Genomic DNA, 15,100 nt, shown 5'->3' on the forward strand with positions numbered 1-15,100 from the left:
GGAGGGGGAAAGCGGGGGTTCACTTTGCTGTAGGGGAGCTGAGAGCCCGCTGGAACTGGGGGCAGCTCTGGTCATTTGGTGGTTACGCGGAGAGGGCAGTCTCCTTTCCCGGAGCCCCTTCCCGCCTGTGGGTTGTACGGCCGCGGGCGTGGCCAGCAGTCGGGACGCGCCCATTTCCGGGTGCGCAGGCGCGGACGTCAATGGTGGTAGTCGATTGGGAGGGAGGTGTGCTCAGGGGCAGACCTTGGTGATCGAGCGTAGATTGAGGGAGCTAGGGGTAAATGCGTGCGCAGGCGCAAACGTCAAAGAGAGCGCCGAGCGGTCGATTGGGAGCGCGGCACCGCGGGTCCCCCCGACCGGCAAAGCGAGCGCAGGTACCCCGGGCCGGGTGGGGCGAACTAGGAAGGGCCAGCTGAACCGGATGGGAAAAGGCCGCTGGGCTAGGTCCGTGCGCGTCGTCTTGTCGCACAGGGTCCCCCTCGCGCCCAGGCACCTCGTTCCTCATCTTGGGGTAGTCTCTTTCGTCCCGGCCCCGCCCGGCGTTGCGAAGCCATTTCCCCGGGCTTGACGCCCCTGAGAGCGGCGTTCCCAGCGGGCGGGAGCCCCGGGTGTGTCCCGCGGGTGCCGGTCCGTCCCGAGCCGCACGCGGACCCCGCGTGCACCCTCCGCATCCGGTCGGGCCTCACCCCCACGGTCCGCCCCACTCGGGGCGCCTCATTGCTCGCTTGGACCCGGGGGCAGCCTGGGCGGCATCTACACAGTCAAATGTGGGCATTATCTAGAAACTCGCTTTTCGGTTCAGTGTCCGGCCTCTGAGATTTAGCTGTATGTTCGTTTGTAGCTAGGGGACATTCGTTTTCGCGACAGAGTGGAATCCCACCGTAGAACTGCAGGCGCTTTCTTTCCTTTATTTCTCCACTCTTCAGTCCTCTCCGCCCGGGCACCCCCTCTTAGAAGCTTCGGACGGGTTGCTGAGTAGTCTCCCAGCTGCCACCCGCTGGACTTCTGTAATGCATCTGCCTTCCCTGACAAGATCCCTCCCTCGGAGACGTGCTCCTTAACCCTTTCCCTCTGGTCCCTCTGATCCCTGGGTACCCTAGGGCTCCAGCCTGGGCTGCTTTCTCTCTTCATTCCCCTGTTAATCGTCCCCTGTGTGACGCCACCTACCCCCAGTGTCAGGCGTCAGCGGTGCTAGCTAGCCTGGCCTCTCCTCTGGCCTGAACTGCCTCAGCACACCCTGGATGACTGTGGAGCCTCTGGAACCCCACACAACAGCGCCAGGGCGAGCGTTCCTGGGAGCCTGCTCCTTTTCCATCTCTTCCGACTCAGCTCACGTGACTGTCATTGGGCCAGAAATAGGGGACTTGTTCTTGATTCCTTTTCAACTAACATTCTGTTTCAAATACTTCTTCAGTGGGTTTGGTTTCACGTCCAAAGCATGGCTGAAACTGACTCTAGGCACTGCATCAACTACCTGAGTGGGCAGGACCCTCCCAGCGGCCTCATGCTTTTGTTCTTTCTCAGCCCACTTCCCTCCTGGGAGCCCCAAGAGCTTATGTTTAATCTGTCAGTGAGTCCCGCTGCGTTAGTATAAAACTCAGTTCTGATCGCCAGAGCTGTGTACCTTGGTTCTACCTCCATCCTCATTCGGAAAGCTCTGTCCCCCGCTTGTCTATCCCTCTCACTGCATTCCTCTGAAAGGCCTTGTGTTATTTACGCTTTTCTCTCTGCCCAAATGCTCCTCCCCTGGTCTTCTGAAACTTGCCACCTTCTTATCTTCTGCCTTGCATCCTTCAGTGCGCCCCCACCCCTCGCCACTGGTCTCTCCTCTCCTGAGATGCTCCTCAGCACCCACTTTCTCCTGACAGTCTCTAGGGCAGAACTGGTGTTCTCACCACAGCACATAACACCTCGTGTGTTCATCACTATGATGTAGGCAGGCCAGGTCCAGGGGCTCAGAGGGGGTCCCTGCTGGACCAGCCAAGAGGGTCCTTACCTTCACACAGGTTAGAAATCAAATGTGAGCCTGAAGGAAGTGAGAACAGAGTTTATTGAATAGCATAACTGACAGAGCATAGCAGAGGGAGCATCTGGGAAATTCCGAAAGCAAAGAATAGTGAGTCTCTGATTGGGGTCAGGAGTTTTTATTGAGGGTTATGTCCTCTCAGGCATCCAGACATTGGTCAGGACAAAGACATATCCTGGGGGTCTTGACATCAAGATGTCTAAAGTCCCATGTCAATGGCCTGGAATATGCACAGGACAGCCTTGCCCGGTCACTCTTCAGATGTTATCTACTGTGCTGACTCCAAAGAAATTATTAACTTCTTGACCTTTACAAGGTAGACATACATCGTTTGTGCTATAAGGCATGTGCAAGGCAGGGGTACAGGTGCTAGCAAGAATAAAAGCAGAAAAGGAAGCAAAAAAGCGGATATTCATGGAGTTCTTCAGTTTCCCTATCTCAGCTATCTCTTGTCTGACTCTGACTCTGCTGAGGGCAGGGAAGCTCTTCATGAGGTCCAGCACATGAGACCCAGGGGTGTTAGGGGTCACCTTTGATTTGGCATTGGCTCTACTCCCCAGGTCTCTGCTGTGGCCACCTGAGCCCTACAAGATGTTTCACGGGATCCCAGCCACTCCAGGCATGGGAGGTGAGTGTGGCCCAATCTGGACCCAGGGACCCAGAGGGTCCAGGCTTTCAGGCCCTGCTGCAGAGGCCAAGGGTTGGGGGGGTGGGGGGGGAGCTATAAGTGTCTCCCCCATACAAGCCTCAGTGGGCAGCTAGGGACTGGTGCAGTTTATCACCAGGGGGCCCAGAGATGACCTCCAGGTGGGACCCACTTGGCACAAAGATAAGAGCTTTAGTGTGGCTGGAACCTCAGGGGGTCCTTGGTATCCTGGAGTCAAGCCAGGGGAAAGGTCACAAAGCATGTGACAAACATCATTTGTGCCCTGTCCCTGCACCGTAAGCAAGGTGTGGTGACCCTGCTATAGAGTGAGGTAACTGAGGAGCAGCAGTGGAATGAGGAGCCAGGCCTGGCATGTGTCTCCCTGGCTCCAGAGGAGTGTCGTGTACTCAGGTCCCCCACCCCGCGACAAGATGGTGGGGTGCTGGGAGTAGAATTCTATCTTCCAGTTCCCTCTGGGCTCTTTGGGATGTTTCACAGGGTGAGGCCTTGGGTGGGCTAATGAAATGGGGCTGGGATTAGGGCCAGTGGACAGGCCCCCTGGGGTTGCCTTTGCGGCCAGCTTGCTAGCCCTCTGCTCTGTTGCAGCCCCTGGAAACAAGCCGGAGTTATATGAGGTGAGTGGCAGATGTCCACCTGGCCAGCATTGGCCAGCGCCTGTGTGAGCCTCACCTAGACCCCGCAGCCACCCTGGTACCATGGGCTGACACGCTGTCCTCTCTCCAATAGGAGGTGAAGCTGTACAAGAACGCCCGGGAACGGGAGAAGTGAGTCCCGCCCCTGGACTGCCCCCACCCAACACACACTCTCACACACACACACACACCATGTTCACCTGCTTCCCCTGAGTAACTTCCCCCAACCTCTGGACCACCCCCATTCTGGGGTCAGGCTGGCGAAACAGTTCCCAAGGAGCCTCTGCTGGGGCAGGGGGGGAGAGGCCGCTGAAATGCAGAGCTCTGCCACAGCTTCACCCTGGGAGGGCTAGTGCCCTCCCTGGGCTTTGGTAGCCGTGGCCTGATGGACACACTATCCTCAGATATGACAACATGGCGGAGCTGTTTGCGGTTGTGAAGACAATGCAGGCTCTGGAGAAGGCATACATCAAGGACTGCGTCACCCCCAACGAGTGAGAGCCCACTGACCTTGCACCGGTGATAAGAGCCAGTCTGTGGAAGCTTGTTTCTGCCTTCCAGGGCATGGGTGCTCAGGAGGAAGCAAGAGCAGGGGTCTGAGGCCTGAGCTGGGGATTCGTATGGATCCTGCCTCCTCCAGGCTGTGAGGGGGTCCACTCCTGTGGGAACCACCCAGCACAAGGAGGCTGCCCCGGGGTGCTTGTGGCTTTGGCACCGTCTCAGCCAGGAAGTCCTAGTCGTGGTACAGAAGTGTCTCAGGAGGAGAGACCTGTCTACCACCTTGGTCGGGGGATCCCCCTGTGCCGGGGGCTCTCCCTGGGCACAGATGTCCTCATTGACAAAAGGGCTGCAGAAGGCAAGCAGAAGGGTCAGGGAGATCAGCATGTGAGGCGCTGTTGGCCAGGCCTGGCACTTAGGAGATACACGGGGCCTTTGTTCAGTGAGATAGGCCTGCCTTGTAGGTCCACAAGCTGTCGATGTGGAGGTGTGGCCAGTGTATTCCAGAAGAGGGGGCTGGCCAGGCTTCTGCCTGGGTCTGGGCTCATCCCGTGTGGCAGCCAGCCATATTTGGGCCACTTCCCTCTTCTGCTTACTGTCCTCCTAAGGTCTTGTATTTAGACTCCAAGGGAAGCCTCAGCCTTCATGGCCCATCTCTGATCTCTCTGAGAGCTGCCCTGTGTCTGGATGGGCCGAGAGAGAGAGGAGGTGTGGGCAGGGCTAGCCTGTACTGAGGGCAGCAGCCTGGCCCTCTCCCTAGGTACACTGCAGCCTGTTCTCGGCTCCTGGTCCAGTACAAAGCCGCCTTCCGGCAGGTTCAGGGCGCAGAAATCAGCTCCATTGATGAATTCTGCCGCAAGTTCCGTGTGAGTGAGCTGGCCCCTCCATTTCCCGGGGAACAGCAGGCGGGAGGTGTGGGTGCTGTTGGGGAGGGTCTGGCCACCTGCCCTGTGAGGCCCAGTACCCATGGTACCCGCCCTCCCTCAGCTGGACTGCCCACTCGCCATGGAGAGGATCAAAGAGGACCGTCCTATCACCATCAAAGATGACAAGGGCAACCTGAACCGCTGCATTGCAGATGTGGTCTCGGTGCGCTCCCGCGGCCTCGGGGAGCTATGAGGGGCCGGGGGGCTCCTGCGGCCTCGGGGGCCTACGAGAGGTCAGGGGGGCCCACGCTGCCTGCCGTGGCCACCGTGTACACAGGAGCCCGGGGCTCCCAGGGCTGCGCAGCCCTCACACACACCGGGAGGGGGTCTTCATAGTTAGGAATGAGGGGTGGGCAGGACCTTCTCCCTGGGCAGCATCCAAGAGAGACCCCTGTGGGAGGCACCGAGGGTCAGTGCAGCCAGGGTTCCCATGCACCCACAGTTCCAGGAGGCCTAGCCAAAACCCTGTGGGCCAGGTGGCATAGAGGAGAGCTCATGGGCTATGGGAACAGGGGGGTCCAGCAGGGACCCAGTGACCAGATAGCCAAGGAGAGAGGCTGAGGAGGGAGACAAGGGGCCAGACGGGCTGGGTGGGGGCTGACCTGGGCCTGGCCCCGCAGAGGAACCAGGCCCGCGAGCTGCAAGGAGTCCCCCACCCTGAGCCCCTACGGCGGGTCTGTGGTACCTCACACACACACTTCTTCCCAGCTCTTCATCACGGTTATGGACAAACTGCGCCTGGAGATCCGTGCCATGGATGAGGTGCGGCTCCCGGAGGGGACAGAGGGATGGAGGGGTGGCTTGGAGAAGGGAGTGGCAGGGGCGGGGGTAGGAGAGGGTTCCTGGCAGAGGAAGCCGAGCGTCCTGTCCACAGATCCAGCCTGATCTGCGGGAGCTGATGGAGACCATGCACCGCATGAGCCACCTGCCCCCCGACTTCGAGGGCCGCCAGACCGTCAGCCAGTGGTGAGCATCCCTGCCCGAGACTTCCCTGCCCCGTCAAGGACCGAGAAGCCCCTCCCGTGCACACACCTCAGTGCTGTGCTCCCGCAGGCTGCAGACCCTGAGCGGCATGTCGGCCTCTGATGAGCTAGATGACTCCCAGGTGCGCCAGATGCTCTTTGACCTGGAGTCGGCCTACAACGCCTTCAACCGCTTCCTGCATGCCTGAGGCCCCTGTCCCGGGGTCTGGGGAGGAAGGCTCTCCGGTGGGCCCGGTGGAGGGGCTGCAGCTGCGCTCCACGCTCGACCCCTGGATGGTCTGCATGCGCCTTGCTGCTCATAGCAGCTCCTCCGTCTGTGTGTCTGTCCACCCCAGAGCTCTCTCCCTGCCCTCCCCACAATAAAGATGCTTTCTCACCCCCCATGCCTGCTGTGGCTGCCCTCCCCCAGCCAGGCCTGCCCTGCCTTTTTGTCTTCTCTCTGGGCCTCGGGTGGGATCCTGCCTCGCTGGAGCACAGAGGCTCTGAACGTGCGGCCCGTTCCTCAGGAAAGGGTCTGACACCAGCTTCCCTGGGTGATTGGGAGCAGGGGCCAGGTAAGGCTTGAATCTGACCACAGAGGAGGCTGCCTTTCACATCCGCTTCCCCACCCTTCACCTGAGAGCTCTAAGCAGCTGGGGGGCCGCAGCACTGCTGTGCTGCCCCCGGTACCTCTCCCTGCCCTGGGGGACGCCACAGGCCAGCGCAGGGCCTTGTCCTTGTAGTGGTTCACCGGGGCCCCAGTAGATGACTCACGGGACAGACAGTTTGTTCTGCCCACCACAGAGGGTGTCCCTTGCTCGGGAGCAAGGTCAGGTGGGGGAAGCAACAGTCCTCGGGTGGGGACACGGGTGTTCACAGGCCGATGCTGGCTCAGTTACCAGTGTTTACTGCACCTGCTGCGAGGCCAGGGGCTGTCAACCCTGCAGAAGCCCTGGCCCCCGGCGTCACGGCCACCTCCTCACAGGCAGCTGGCAGCAAGCCACAGACCAAGGCTCTGGATTCCGGGGTGCATCGTGTCACGTTTTGGCAACTATGGCACTGGGATGAGGGACAGGCTAGAGCTTAATTGTAGCATTCCTTTTTCCTAGTAGTACTTCTGGATGTCTGTAGCATTAAAGGCAATTAAGTAAGGTGTGTAGTGTTTCGGATGGTGATAAAGTCTGTGTGAACTGGCTGCCAGTTGGGGAGGTGCCATTTTGCACGGGGCAGGCGGTCAAGGATAGCAGAGTCGGCAAGGAAGAGAGGAGTAGAGAGCCATTTGGCAGAAGGGGGGCAGAGAGGCCAGGTGAGGACTTGGGATCGTACCTGGAGCCCTGGATGCCAGCAGGGGCCTTAGAGCGGAGGCGTGCCCCATGTCCTTTGGGTCTTAGTAGGGAAAGACAGCAGAGAGCGGCAACTGGCATGGGGGGCCTGGCCCGGTGGGGGTTGGGGGGGGCAGAGAAGGGTCCTTCGGTTCTGGGTGTGGGCCGTGCTGTGTGTCACACCCACAGTGCTTGCTGCTGGGCTGGATGCGGTGTGCAGTGAACACCCAGGCCTTGCACTAGAACAGCTAGACGGAGGAGCTCCTGTGGACATGTGGACACCTGCACCCAGAGGGGCTCCGTGAGGGTGTGGCCAGAGCTGTCGGCACAGGCGGAATCTAATTGTGTCAGCTGGCCAAGGGCATCAGGTGGGTGGCTGGACATCAGAAGCTGGAGTTTCAGAATGAAGGAAGTGAACACGTTGAAGGCTTTTTAGCTCCATGGCAAAAACTCACTCTGATAGGTGCCAGGAACTGTACCCAAGAGGCCCTGGGACTGGTACTGTCACAGTTGGAGGTTGGGGATAGAAACACCACAAAGGAGTGGAAGAAGGGATGGCTGGGGCCAAGGAAACCCAGAGACGTCCTAGCCGCGGACAAGCAGCTGGGTCCAGGGCAGACTGAGATGGGGAAACTCGCCACTAAGAGGCCTGGGGAGCCCTTGGGGACTTTGACAGGATTGGGGTGGGGGGGGGCTTCAGGGGAGCCTGGAAGACACTGCCAGTGCCAGAGACCCCAGATCCTGATGTCGATGGCAGCTGAAGGGGCAACGGAGGTTGTTTTGGTTGATACGGTTTTTTCTTTTTATTGTAATTAAGCGCACCGTAAAATTTGCCTTTTTTGGTAAAGATTTTATTTTTTTGTGTGTGGGGCTTGAACCCCACAACCCTGGGATCAAGAGCCACACGCTTTACCGACTGAGCCAGCCAGGCGCCCCGACCATTTTAAACGTTTTAAAGCTCAGCGGCATGAAGTACACTAAGAATGCTGTACAGCGATCACCACATCCAGACAGAAACTGTCCTCAGTAAACACTAGCTCCCCGTTCCCCTTCCCCAGCCCCTGGCCGCCACCATCCTGCCTTCTGTCCCTAGATTTTGACTAGGTGCCTCCTACAAGTGGAGTCATACAGGGTTTATTTTTTTGCAATTGGCTTATTCATGTTGTACATGTGTCAAAAATTTTTTAAAGTGCTATCCCCAATGTGGCGCTTGAATTCACGACACTGAGATCAAGAGTCACAGGCTGTACCAACTGAGCCTGCCAGATGCCCCTAAGTTTCCTTCCTTTTTAAGGCTGAGGTCGCCCTCCCCCCACCCCCCATTCATGCTGGATGGCACCACAGTGTGATATCCCAGGGTCCTAAGGAGGGGCTGGGGCAGAGGAGATAGGAAGAGCCTGCCAGGGTTCCCGTTATATTACATAGACCGTATTTCATTCATCCATCCATCCTTCAGTGGACACCTGGGTTGTTTCTGTGTTTTGGAGGTTGAACTAGTGCTGCTATGGACACAGGTGTGTTTGAAGACAGGAGGGACTGCAGTGTGTGTGTTGGATGATGGGATGGTGTAGGAAGGGCCCAGGGACACAAGAGAGGGTGCAGCACCCAGAGGGTGACCCCAGCACCAGGGAGGGGGCAGTCAGATGTGCAGGGGCACTGGTGATGCCTTCTGCGGCCGCTCTGGGCTGGGATGGAGGGCATCTGCTGGGAGAGGTGGAGGGTGCATGAAGCAAAGGAATATGGGCCAGCATGAAGTTCCTGAGGTCAAAGGGGCTGCCCCAGGGAGTGCAAGCCACAAGCCTCAATGGCTCAGGCAATTCTGCCACCAGCCCAGGGACCTGGGAAGGCCAGCCTAGAAGGCTGGTCTGAGATCTTTGCCCAGAAGTAATAGACCCTTGAGCAGTGGGTGGCCTGAGGCAGCAGCCAGGTCCCCAATTCCTGCTGCAGCCAGCCCCGTGGTCCTGGTGCAGTGGGGTAGGAAAAAGGCCAGTTTGTGCCTACAGTCTTCAGAGTGCCTGAATCTCTCCAGCTTCCCTCCTTGCTGACTCAGGGTTCCAAGAATCATCCAAATCCCTGTCAGGCTCTTCCTATCTCCTCTGCCCCAGCCCCTTCTTAGGACCCAGAGGTATCACACTGGTGCCATCCAGCATGAATGTGTGGGGGTGTGGGGGCGACCTCAGGCCCAGGACTCTGCCCTCAGCATGATGCCCTGCCCTGGGCCCACGGGACTCTGGGGACAGAGTCCCTTGGGCCTTGGCTCCCAGCTGCCCCAGGGCTTCACCTCTTCCATCCCAACCACACCTCACAGGGCTCAGGGTCAGTGGCCAGCTGAACCAGGTGGGGAAGGGGACGCCCACACACTCCCTCCAGGAAGGAAAAAAAAAAAAAAACCCACAAAGGCTGCCCTGAGACCTGGCCAGGGGTGCCAGCTGGCTCCCTGGGGCCTGCCCCTCCCCTGCCAACCAGGCAGAGATAAGCCAAGAGGTTCAAAGGCCAGAGACGGAGCCAACAGGGAGGGGCGGGTGCAGAGCTGGCAGTCACAGCCCTCCCTGGAGCCCCTGGGCCTGGAGCTTGGGATCCTGCCCCACTTCCTCCTGCCAGGAAAGCCCAAGAGACCTCTGCCAGGAGGCAGCAAGCAGAAGGCCCAGTGGGCTCCCCTTGCGTCCTGTGGGGATTTGGCCATTTCCTCAGGCATTTTCCCCAGAGTTTGGGAAGGGGAGGACGACTCCCCAACGCATGGGAGAAGAGGGCCCCACCTCCCCACCCCCAACTGGGACCTAAGGCTGAGGGTGGGGTGAGGGTGTCTAAGCTGCCTGAACCAAGGAAGCCAAGCAGGGAAGGGGCTGGGAGGGGAGTGGGGCAGGGGTGTGTTCAGGCCTCTCAGGTGGAATGTTGGGGACCTCTGGCCCAGGCCCCCCTTGTTGGCGGCAGACCTTAGAGAGAGGGTTACCCCTCGGGCATAGAAAACGCAGCCCTGCCCCACAGTTCTGCAGAGCCACAGACAAGCTAGCAGATGCCCAGGCTGTCCTTGCAGAGGAAGGGGCCCAGCTCTTGCCCCCCACGGGCAGTGGCTCCAACCTCGGGGAGGACCTGTGGCTGGAATGGTTAACCTGAGGTGCCTCAGTCAGCCAATCACAGAGCCCTGCAGGAAAAATACCTGGGAGAGGTCCTCACGCGTTCGGGCGGGTCAGAGCCCAGCCCCAGTCCGGCCCTAGGCGACCCGAGAGCCCCAGCCAGCCCTGGCGTCAGCGGCCTCCCCAGAGCACAGAGTGCACAGGGGCCTCAGCATGACCATGACAGTCCTGGTTCGACTCCAGCTGGGGCTGCTGCTGTCTGTGCTGATGGTGACCATGGTGGCAGCTCAGCCTACCCGTCTGCTGACCTTGCTGTCCTCGGGCCAGGGTGTTCTGGACCGTGTGGTGCTGGGCAGCCTGTTAAATACACTGGCGGACCGTGTGCACTGCGCCGACGGGCCGTGTGGAAAGGTAATTGCCGCACCCGATGGGTCCCCCAGCCCAGGCCCGCTCCGCCCCAGGGCTGGAAGCAAAGGGCCTGGGCAAACTCCAGGAGGCGGGCCGAGTCGAGGCCGGGTGGCCAAGCACCCAGGCCCTGCCTGCAGGCCAGCGCCCACCTTCCTCTGCTCTGAGTTCAGACAGGCCTGCGCTCCCAGGATCAGGGGCTGTGACGGATACATATAGCTCCAGGATCCCAGGGCCGCCTCCTCTGTCAGTCCCCAGGCCATCAAACTGGCAGTGGTTCCGGGAAGAAGCCACCCTGGGATGGGTGGACCACTGCCCCGAGCCCTTTCGTGTGTGTGTGTGTGTGTGTGTGTGTGTGTGTAATCAAGAGGGTGGTGACGGTGGGAGTGTGTGAAAGAGTGATGATGGAGGGGTGGGTGGGAGAGGGGGAGGGCGAGACCAGTGTGTGTGGGCCCCACAGGGAAGCAGGCAGCTTCTTAACCATAGGCACCTGTCTCTGCCCATAGTGCCTCTCTGTGGATGATGCCCTGGCCCTGGGCAGGCCTGAGAAGCCAGGGCTCCCCGGGGGGGCAGTCCTGGAGCACAGGCACATCGCCCGCTTCAGTGCCGCCGCTGCCCTCTACCTCAGTGACCCCAAGGGCACATGTGCAGATGTCCAGGCTGGCCGCTGGGCCACCCGTGCTGACCATCTCTTGGCCCTGTTGGAGGGCCCCAAGGCCCTGACCCCAGGCCTGAGCAGGCTGCTGCAAAGGATTCAGGCCCAGGCTGCTGGCTGGCCTGCTGCAGAGAAGGTGAGGGCCTGGGTAGGTGGGGCAGAGGGACTAGATGGGGAAGACCTAAGGGGATCCATGGAGAAAGGAGACCACTTAGGGGGTTGGGCCTGGCTGCAGTGGGCAGAACATCCCACAAAGCCTTCCTGGACACCTGGGGGAGTCTGGGGACCTACTTGGGAGGCTCAGGGATCACAAATGGATGTCCGATACCACTCAGGACAGGGACCTGGGGAGCCCCCGGGGCCCTCATCAGACAGGGGCTGAGAAGAATCCTGGGCCCATAGGGAGGGCCCTCAGGGAGGGGTCAGACCCAGCACAGGCCGTAGGCTGGCAGGGTTAGGTGGTGGTGCTCTGAGAAGCCTGATCTGGCACCATGTTAGGGCGGGTCTCGGGGTCGGTGGCATGCAAGGGCACTAGGGTTGATGGTAGAGCTGGAGGCCAGGAAGGCCACCCTGCAGGCAAGGCTGAGCCCTGACCCCTCCCCCAGGCCTGTGTGGACCTGCCCCAGCTGCTGGAGGAGGCAGCAGGGGCAGGAGCTCCCAGCAACCCTGGCCTGGTCCTGGCCGCCCTGTTGGACCATGTCAGCAGTGGGTCCTGTCTCCATGCCCTGCCGACCCCCCAGTACTTTGTAGACTTTGTGTTCCGGCAGCACAGTGGCGAGAATCCCAACATCACACTGGCTGGTGAGGCTGTGGCGGGGCCAGAGAGTTGGGAGTACCCTGAGTCCCCGACCTCCATGTCCTTGGGGAGGGCAGGCCTGGAGCCCATACACACTTTGTGATTCTGTCCCCCCTGCCAGAGCTGGAGGCCTTGATGCAGCGCCTGGGGGTAGGGAGAGTGGCGGAGACACACAGTGACCACAGCGACCATGGTCATCTGGGAAAGGGGGCCAACCACCAGGGCCCTGTGCCCCCTGCCACCCCTAACAGCAGCTCCAGCATGTGGGACACAGTGAGCAACCCATGCACCACCGTCCTGGGGAGAGGCGGGGGCTCATGGGTCTGCTCAGTTCCCTGACCCCCTTTCCTGCCACCCCTCAGGTATGCCTGAGTGCCAGTGAAGTGATGGCCGTGTACGGGCTGTCTGAGCAGGCGGGGGTGACTCCAGAGCTCTGGGCCCAACTGAGCCCGGCCCTGCTCCAGCAGCAACTAAGTGGGGCCTGCAGCCCCCAGTCCAGTCCCCCCACTCAGGACCAGCTCAGTCAGGTGGAAAGTGAGTGCCTGCCTCCCCAGTTGTGCCTGCTTGCCGTACCCATCGGTGCTGGGTGCTGGTGCCACAGAGGTGGGGCCTCACAGGGAGGAGGAAGTGGCCGCTGGGGTCACAGGGAAGTGTGGGGGCCTAGATGGGTAGAGGATGGGGCTTCAAGGGTTAGCGTAAGCAGAGGAATGGCCGGAGCCTGACCACCTGCATCCCTGGTGAGCCGGCTCCCTGGGCCCTGCTTGGACACCCTCCCCTGGGAAGCAAGAAAGGCTCTCATCTCAGCCCTGTGGCCCCCGCTCCCTCTCCAGGATATCTATATGGCTCCCTAGCCACGCTGCTCATCTGCCTCTGTGCCATTTTCGGCCTCCTGCTTCTGACCTGTGCCACCTACAGTGCTGCCTCCCACTACATCATCCAGACCTTCCTGAGCATGGCTGTGGGTGCACTCACTGGGGATGCCATCCTCCACTTGACACCCAAGGTCAGCCCGCTGCCCCTCCCTCCCCAGACGGGAATTTCCCTGCCCAGTCCTTCGAGGCCCATCCTCCTGGAGCCCTTCCTGTCTCCCTGGCCTCTCCGTCCTTGTCCCCAGGGGTGGGTGGGGTGGGGGAGGCCTTAAAGCCCCCTTCCCTCCCCAGGTGCTAGGGCTGCACACGCACAGCGGGGAGGGCCTTGGCCCACAGTCCACCTGGCGCCTTGTGGCCATGCTGGGTGGCCTCTACACCTTCTTCCTGTTTGAGAACCTCTTCAACCTCTTGCTGCCCCTGGACCCTGAGGTCAGGTGGGACCTGGAGGTGGTGGGTGGATGGGGCGGAGTCATGGAGGCCCATTGGGCCCTGAGCCACTGTCCCCACAGGACTCAAAGGATGGGCCCTGCAGCCACAGCCACGGTGGCCACAGCCACGGAGTGTCCCTGCAGCTAGCACCCAGCGAGCTCCGGCCGCCTAAGCAGCCCCACGAAGGCTCTTGCGCAGACCTGGTGAGCTGGCCCTTCCCCAGGGTCTCCATCCCACATGGAGTTTCCCCTGCAAGAACCCCTTTCTGCCCCCGCCCCCGCCCCGCCTCCACCCCAGCGCTTCTGTCCATGGCCTCCTCTGTTGCTGATCAGGAGACCCAGCCCCGCCACGCCCCTCCTCACCTCCCTGCTCAGGGGCTCATCCACACGGACCTACCCCCTCCAGGTGACAGAGGAGAGCCCGGAGCTGCTGAGCTCGGAGCCCCGGAGACTGAGCTCAGGTGAGCCCCGAGGGAAGCCCCAGAAGGATTAGGGGCTACGGATTTGTGCAGAGCGCCAGCGCGGGCCTGGGGAGCAGAGGTGGGGGCGCCGAGGTGGGGGACCAGGTCGGCGCCGACCCACGTCCACCACACCCGCAGAGCTGAGATTGCTGCCCTACGTGATCACGCTGGGCGACGCCTTGCACAACTTCGCCGATGGGCTCGCCGTGGGCGCCGCCTTCGCGTCCTCCTGGAAGACCGGGCTGGCCACCTCGCTGGCCGTGTTCTGCCACGAGGTGCCACATGAGCTAGGTGAGCAGCGCGAGGCAGGGCCTGGGGACCCGGCCGCTGGCCAGGGGCGGGGCCTGCCCGGCTGTGGGCGGGCCTCTCGGCCTGACCCCCGATCCGCCCACCCCAGGGGATTTCGCTGCCCTGCTGCACGCGGGGCTGTCGGTGCGCCGGGCTTTGCTGCTGAACTTGGCCTCAGCGCTGACTGCCTTCGTCGGCCTCTACGTGGCGCTCGCTGTCGACGTTGGAGAGGACAGTGAGGCCTGGATCCTGGCGGTGGCCACTGGCCTCTTCCTCTACGTGGCGCTCTGCGACATGGTCAGGACTGAGGGCGGGAGTCGGCTGCCCTGGGGGTGAGCCGAGCAGGGGCTCAGAGCTGGTCGCTCACCTGTGCCTACCTCCTCCTCAGCTTCCAGCCATGCTTCATGTGCGGGACCAGCGGCCCTGGCTCCTCTTCCTGCTGCACAACATGGGTCTGCTGGGCGGCTGGACCGTCCTGCTGCTGCTGTCGCTGTATGAGGACAACATCACCCTCTGATGCCCACCCCCCCTACTCTCGGACCCTTGATGCTGGCTGCTGGCCCCCTGGGCTATCTCAGCTCCTTGGGTCTGCTAGCCAGTGTGGACCCTGTAGCTGGGTACCCAGAGAGCCCCAGGCCTTTGAGAGTCTCCCTCTCACATGCCCCAGCATCCCTATTCAATAAAAATATTCTTGCCCTTGGAGCCCAGCTGCTTTCCTTGCTGTTAGGGAAGTTTCTCCCACCAAGAAAGGCAGCGGGGCGGGGGGCAGTACCTCTCTTTCCCCCTGGGGCTCCGATGAGGCACCAGGAGCCTGTGCTAAGGGATCTCCAGGCAGCCAGCCCCAGTCCTGCGTGGGGAAATGTGGGAGCCCTGTGTGGGGAGTGGACTCAGAAAAATTGGCCAGAGTCTGCAGGTAGCAGGGGGACCCGGTCTCCAATCAGGAATCAGACTTGTTTACTTCTCACAGAAGGGCCGAAACAAGCACCGTGCTCACAGAGACGAGGGTTTATCACTACTTGGAGGTAGTCGGACCCGCGTATGTGACAGCCCGTGATCAGCGGGGCCCCAGCCCCTTCTGACTCTGCTGCGCT

At 61.1% G+C, this 15,100-nt stretch overlaps 2 protein-coding genes across 3 annotated transcripts; both read left to right on the plus strand.

Moving 5' to 3' along the window:
* Window positions 1-234: 234 nt before the first annotated feature.
* On the plus strand, window positions 235-6,115 carry VPS28 (VPS28 subunit of ESCRT-I). Of its 2 annotated transcripts, none has more exons than XM_027063596.2 (10): window positions 235-374; window positions 2,587-2,654; window positions 3,279-3,307; window positions 3,420-3,457; window positions 3,730-3,819; window positions 4,584-4,689; window positions 4,811-4,912; window positions 5,458-5,511; window positions 5,624-5,715; window positions 5,803-6,115. In XM_027063596.2, exons 2-10 carry the CDS (start codon window positions 2,618-2,620, stop codon window positions 5,918-5,920), a joined length of 666 nt encoding a protein of 221 aa, XP_026919397.1. In that variant the 5' UTR covers window positions 235-374; window positions 2,587-2,617; the 3' UTR covers window positions 5,921-6,115. The 2 variants fall into 2 exon arrangements, with proteins under 2 accessions (XP_026919397.1, XP_026919395.1); XM_027063594.2 differs by lacking the exon at window positions 235-374 and adding an exon at window positions 398-444.
* Window positions 6,116-10,201: 4,086 nt separating this feature from the next.
* SLC39A4 (solute carrier family 39 member 4) lies at window positions 10,202-14,711 on the plus strand. The gene is made up of 12 exons (XM_027063597.2): window positions 10,202-10,518; window positions 11,019-11,303; window positions 11,773-11,968; window positions 12,085-12,236; window positions 12,326-12,497; window positions 12,794-12,966; window positions 13,124-13,261; window positions 13,342-13,464; window positions 13,667-13,721; window positions 13,860-14,012; window positions 14,119-14,306; window positions 14,398-14,711. Exons 1-12 carry the CDS (start codon window positions 10,321-10,323, stop codon window positions 14,524-14,526), a joined length of 1,962 nt encoding a protein of 653 aa, XP_026919398.1. The 5' UTR covers window positions 10,202-10,320; the 3' UTR covers window positions 14,527-14,711.
* Window positions 14,712-15,100: the final 389 nt, after the last annotated feature.

Source organism: Acinonyx jubatus, chromosome F2 (assembly GCF_027475565.1).
Source record: "Acinonyx jubatus isolate Ajub_Pintada_27869175 chromosome F2, VMU_Ajub_asm_v1.0, whole genome shotgun sequence".
Lineage (NCBI taxonomy): Eukaryota > Metazoa > Chordata > Mammalia > Carnivora > Felidae > Acinonyx > Acinonyx jubatus.

Bases quoted from the DNA above. Each gene is read 5' to 3' on its own strand.
- VPS28 (XM_027063594.2), top strand. From the start codon at position 422: ATGGGAAAAGGCCGCTGGGCTAG. The intron at 2,655-3,278 runs GTGAGTGTGGCC...GCTCTGTTGCAG, and splicing joins AGCCACTCCAGGCATGGGAG to CCCCTGGAAACAAGCCGGAG. The intron at 5,716-5,802 runs GTGAGCATCCCT...GTGCTCCCGCAG, and splicing joins CGCCAGACCGTCAGCCAGTG to GCTGCAGACCCTGAGCGGCA.
- SLC39A4 (XM_027063597.2), top strand. From the start codon at position 10,321: ATGACCATGACAGTCCTGGTTCGACTCCAGCTGGGGCTGCTGCTGTCT. The intron at 11,304-11,772 runs GTGAGGGCCTGG...CCCCTCCCCCAG, and splicing joins GCTGGCCTGCTGCAGAGAAG to GCCTGTGTGGACCTGCCCCA. The intron at 12,498-12,793 runs GTGAGTGCCTGC...CTCCCTCTCCAG, and splicing joins CCAGCTCAGTCAGGTGGAAA to GATATCTATATGGCTCCCTA.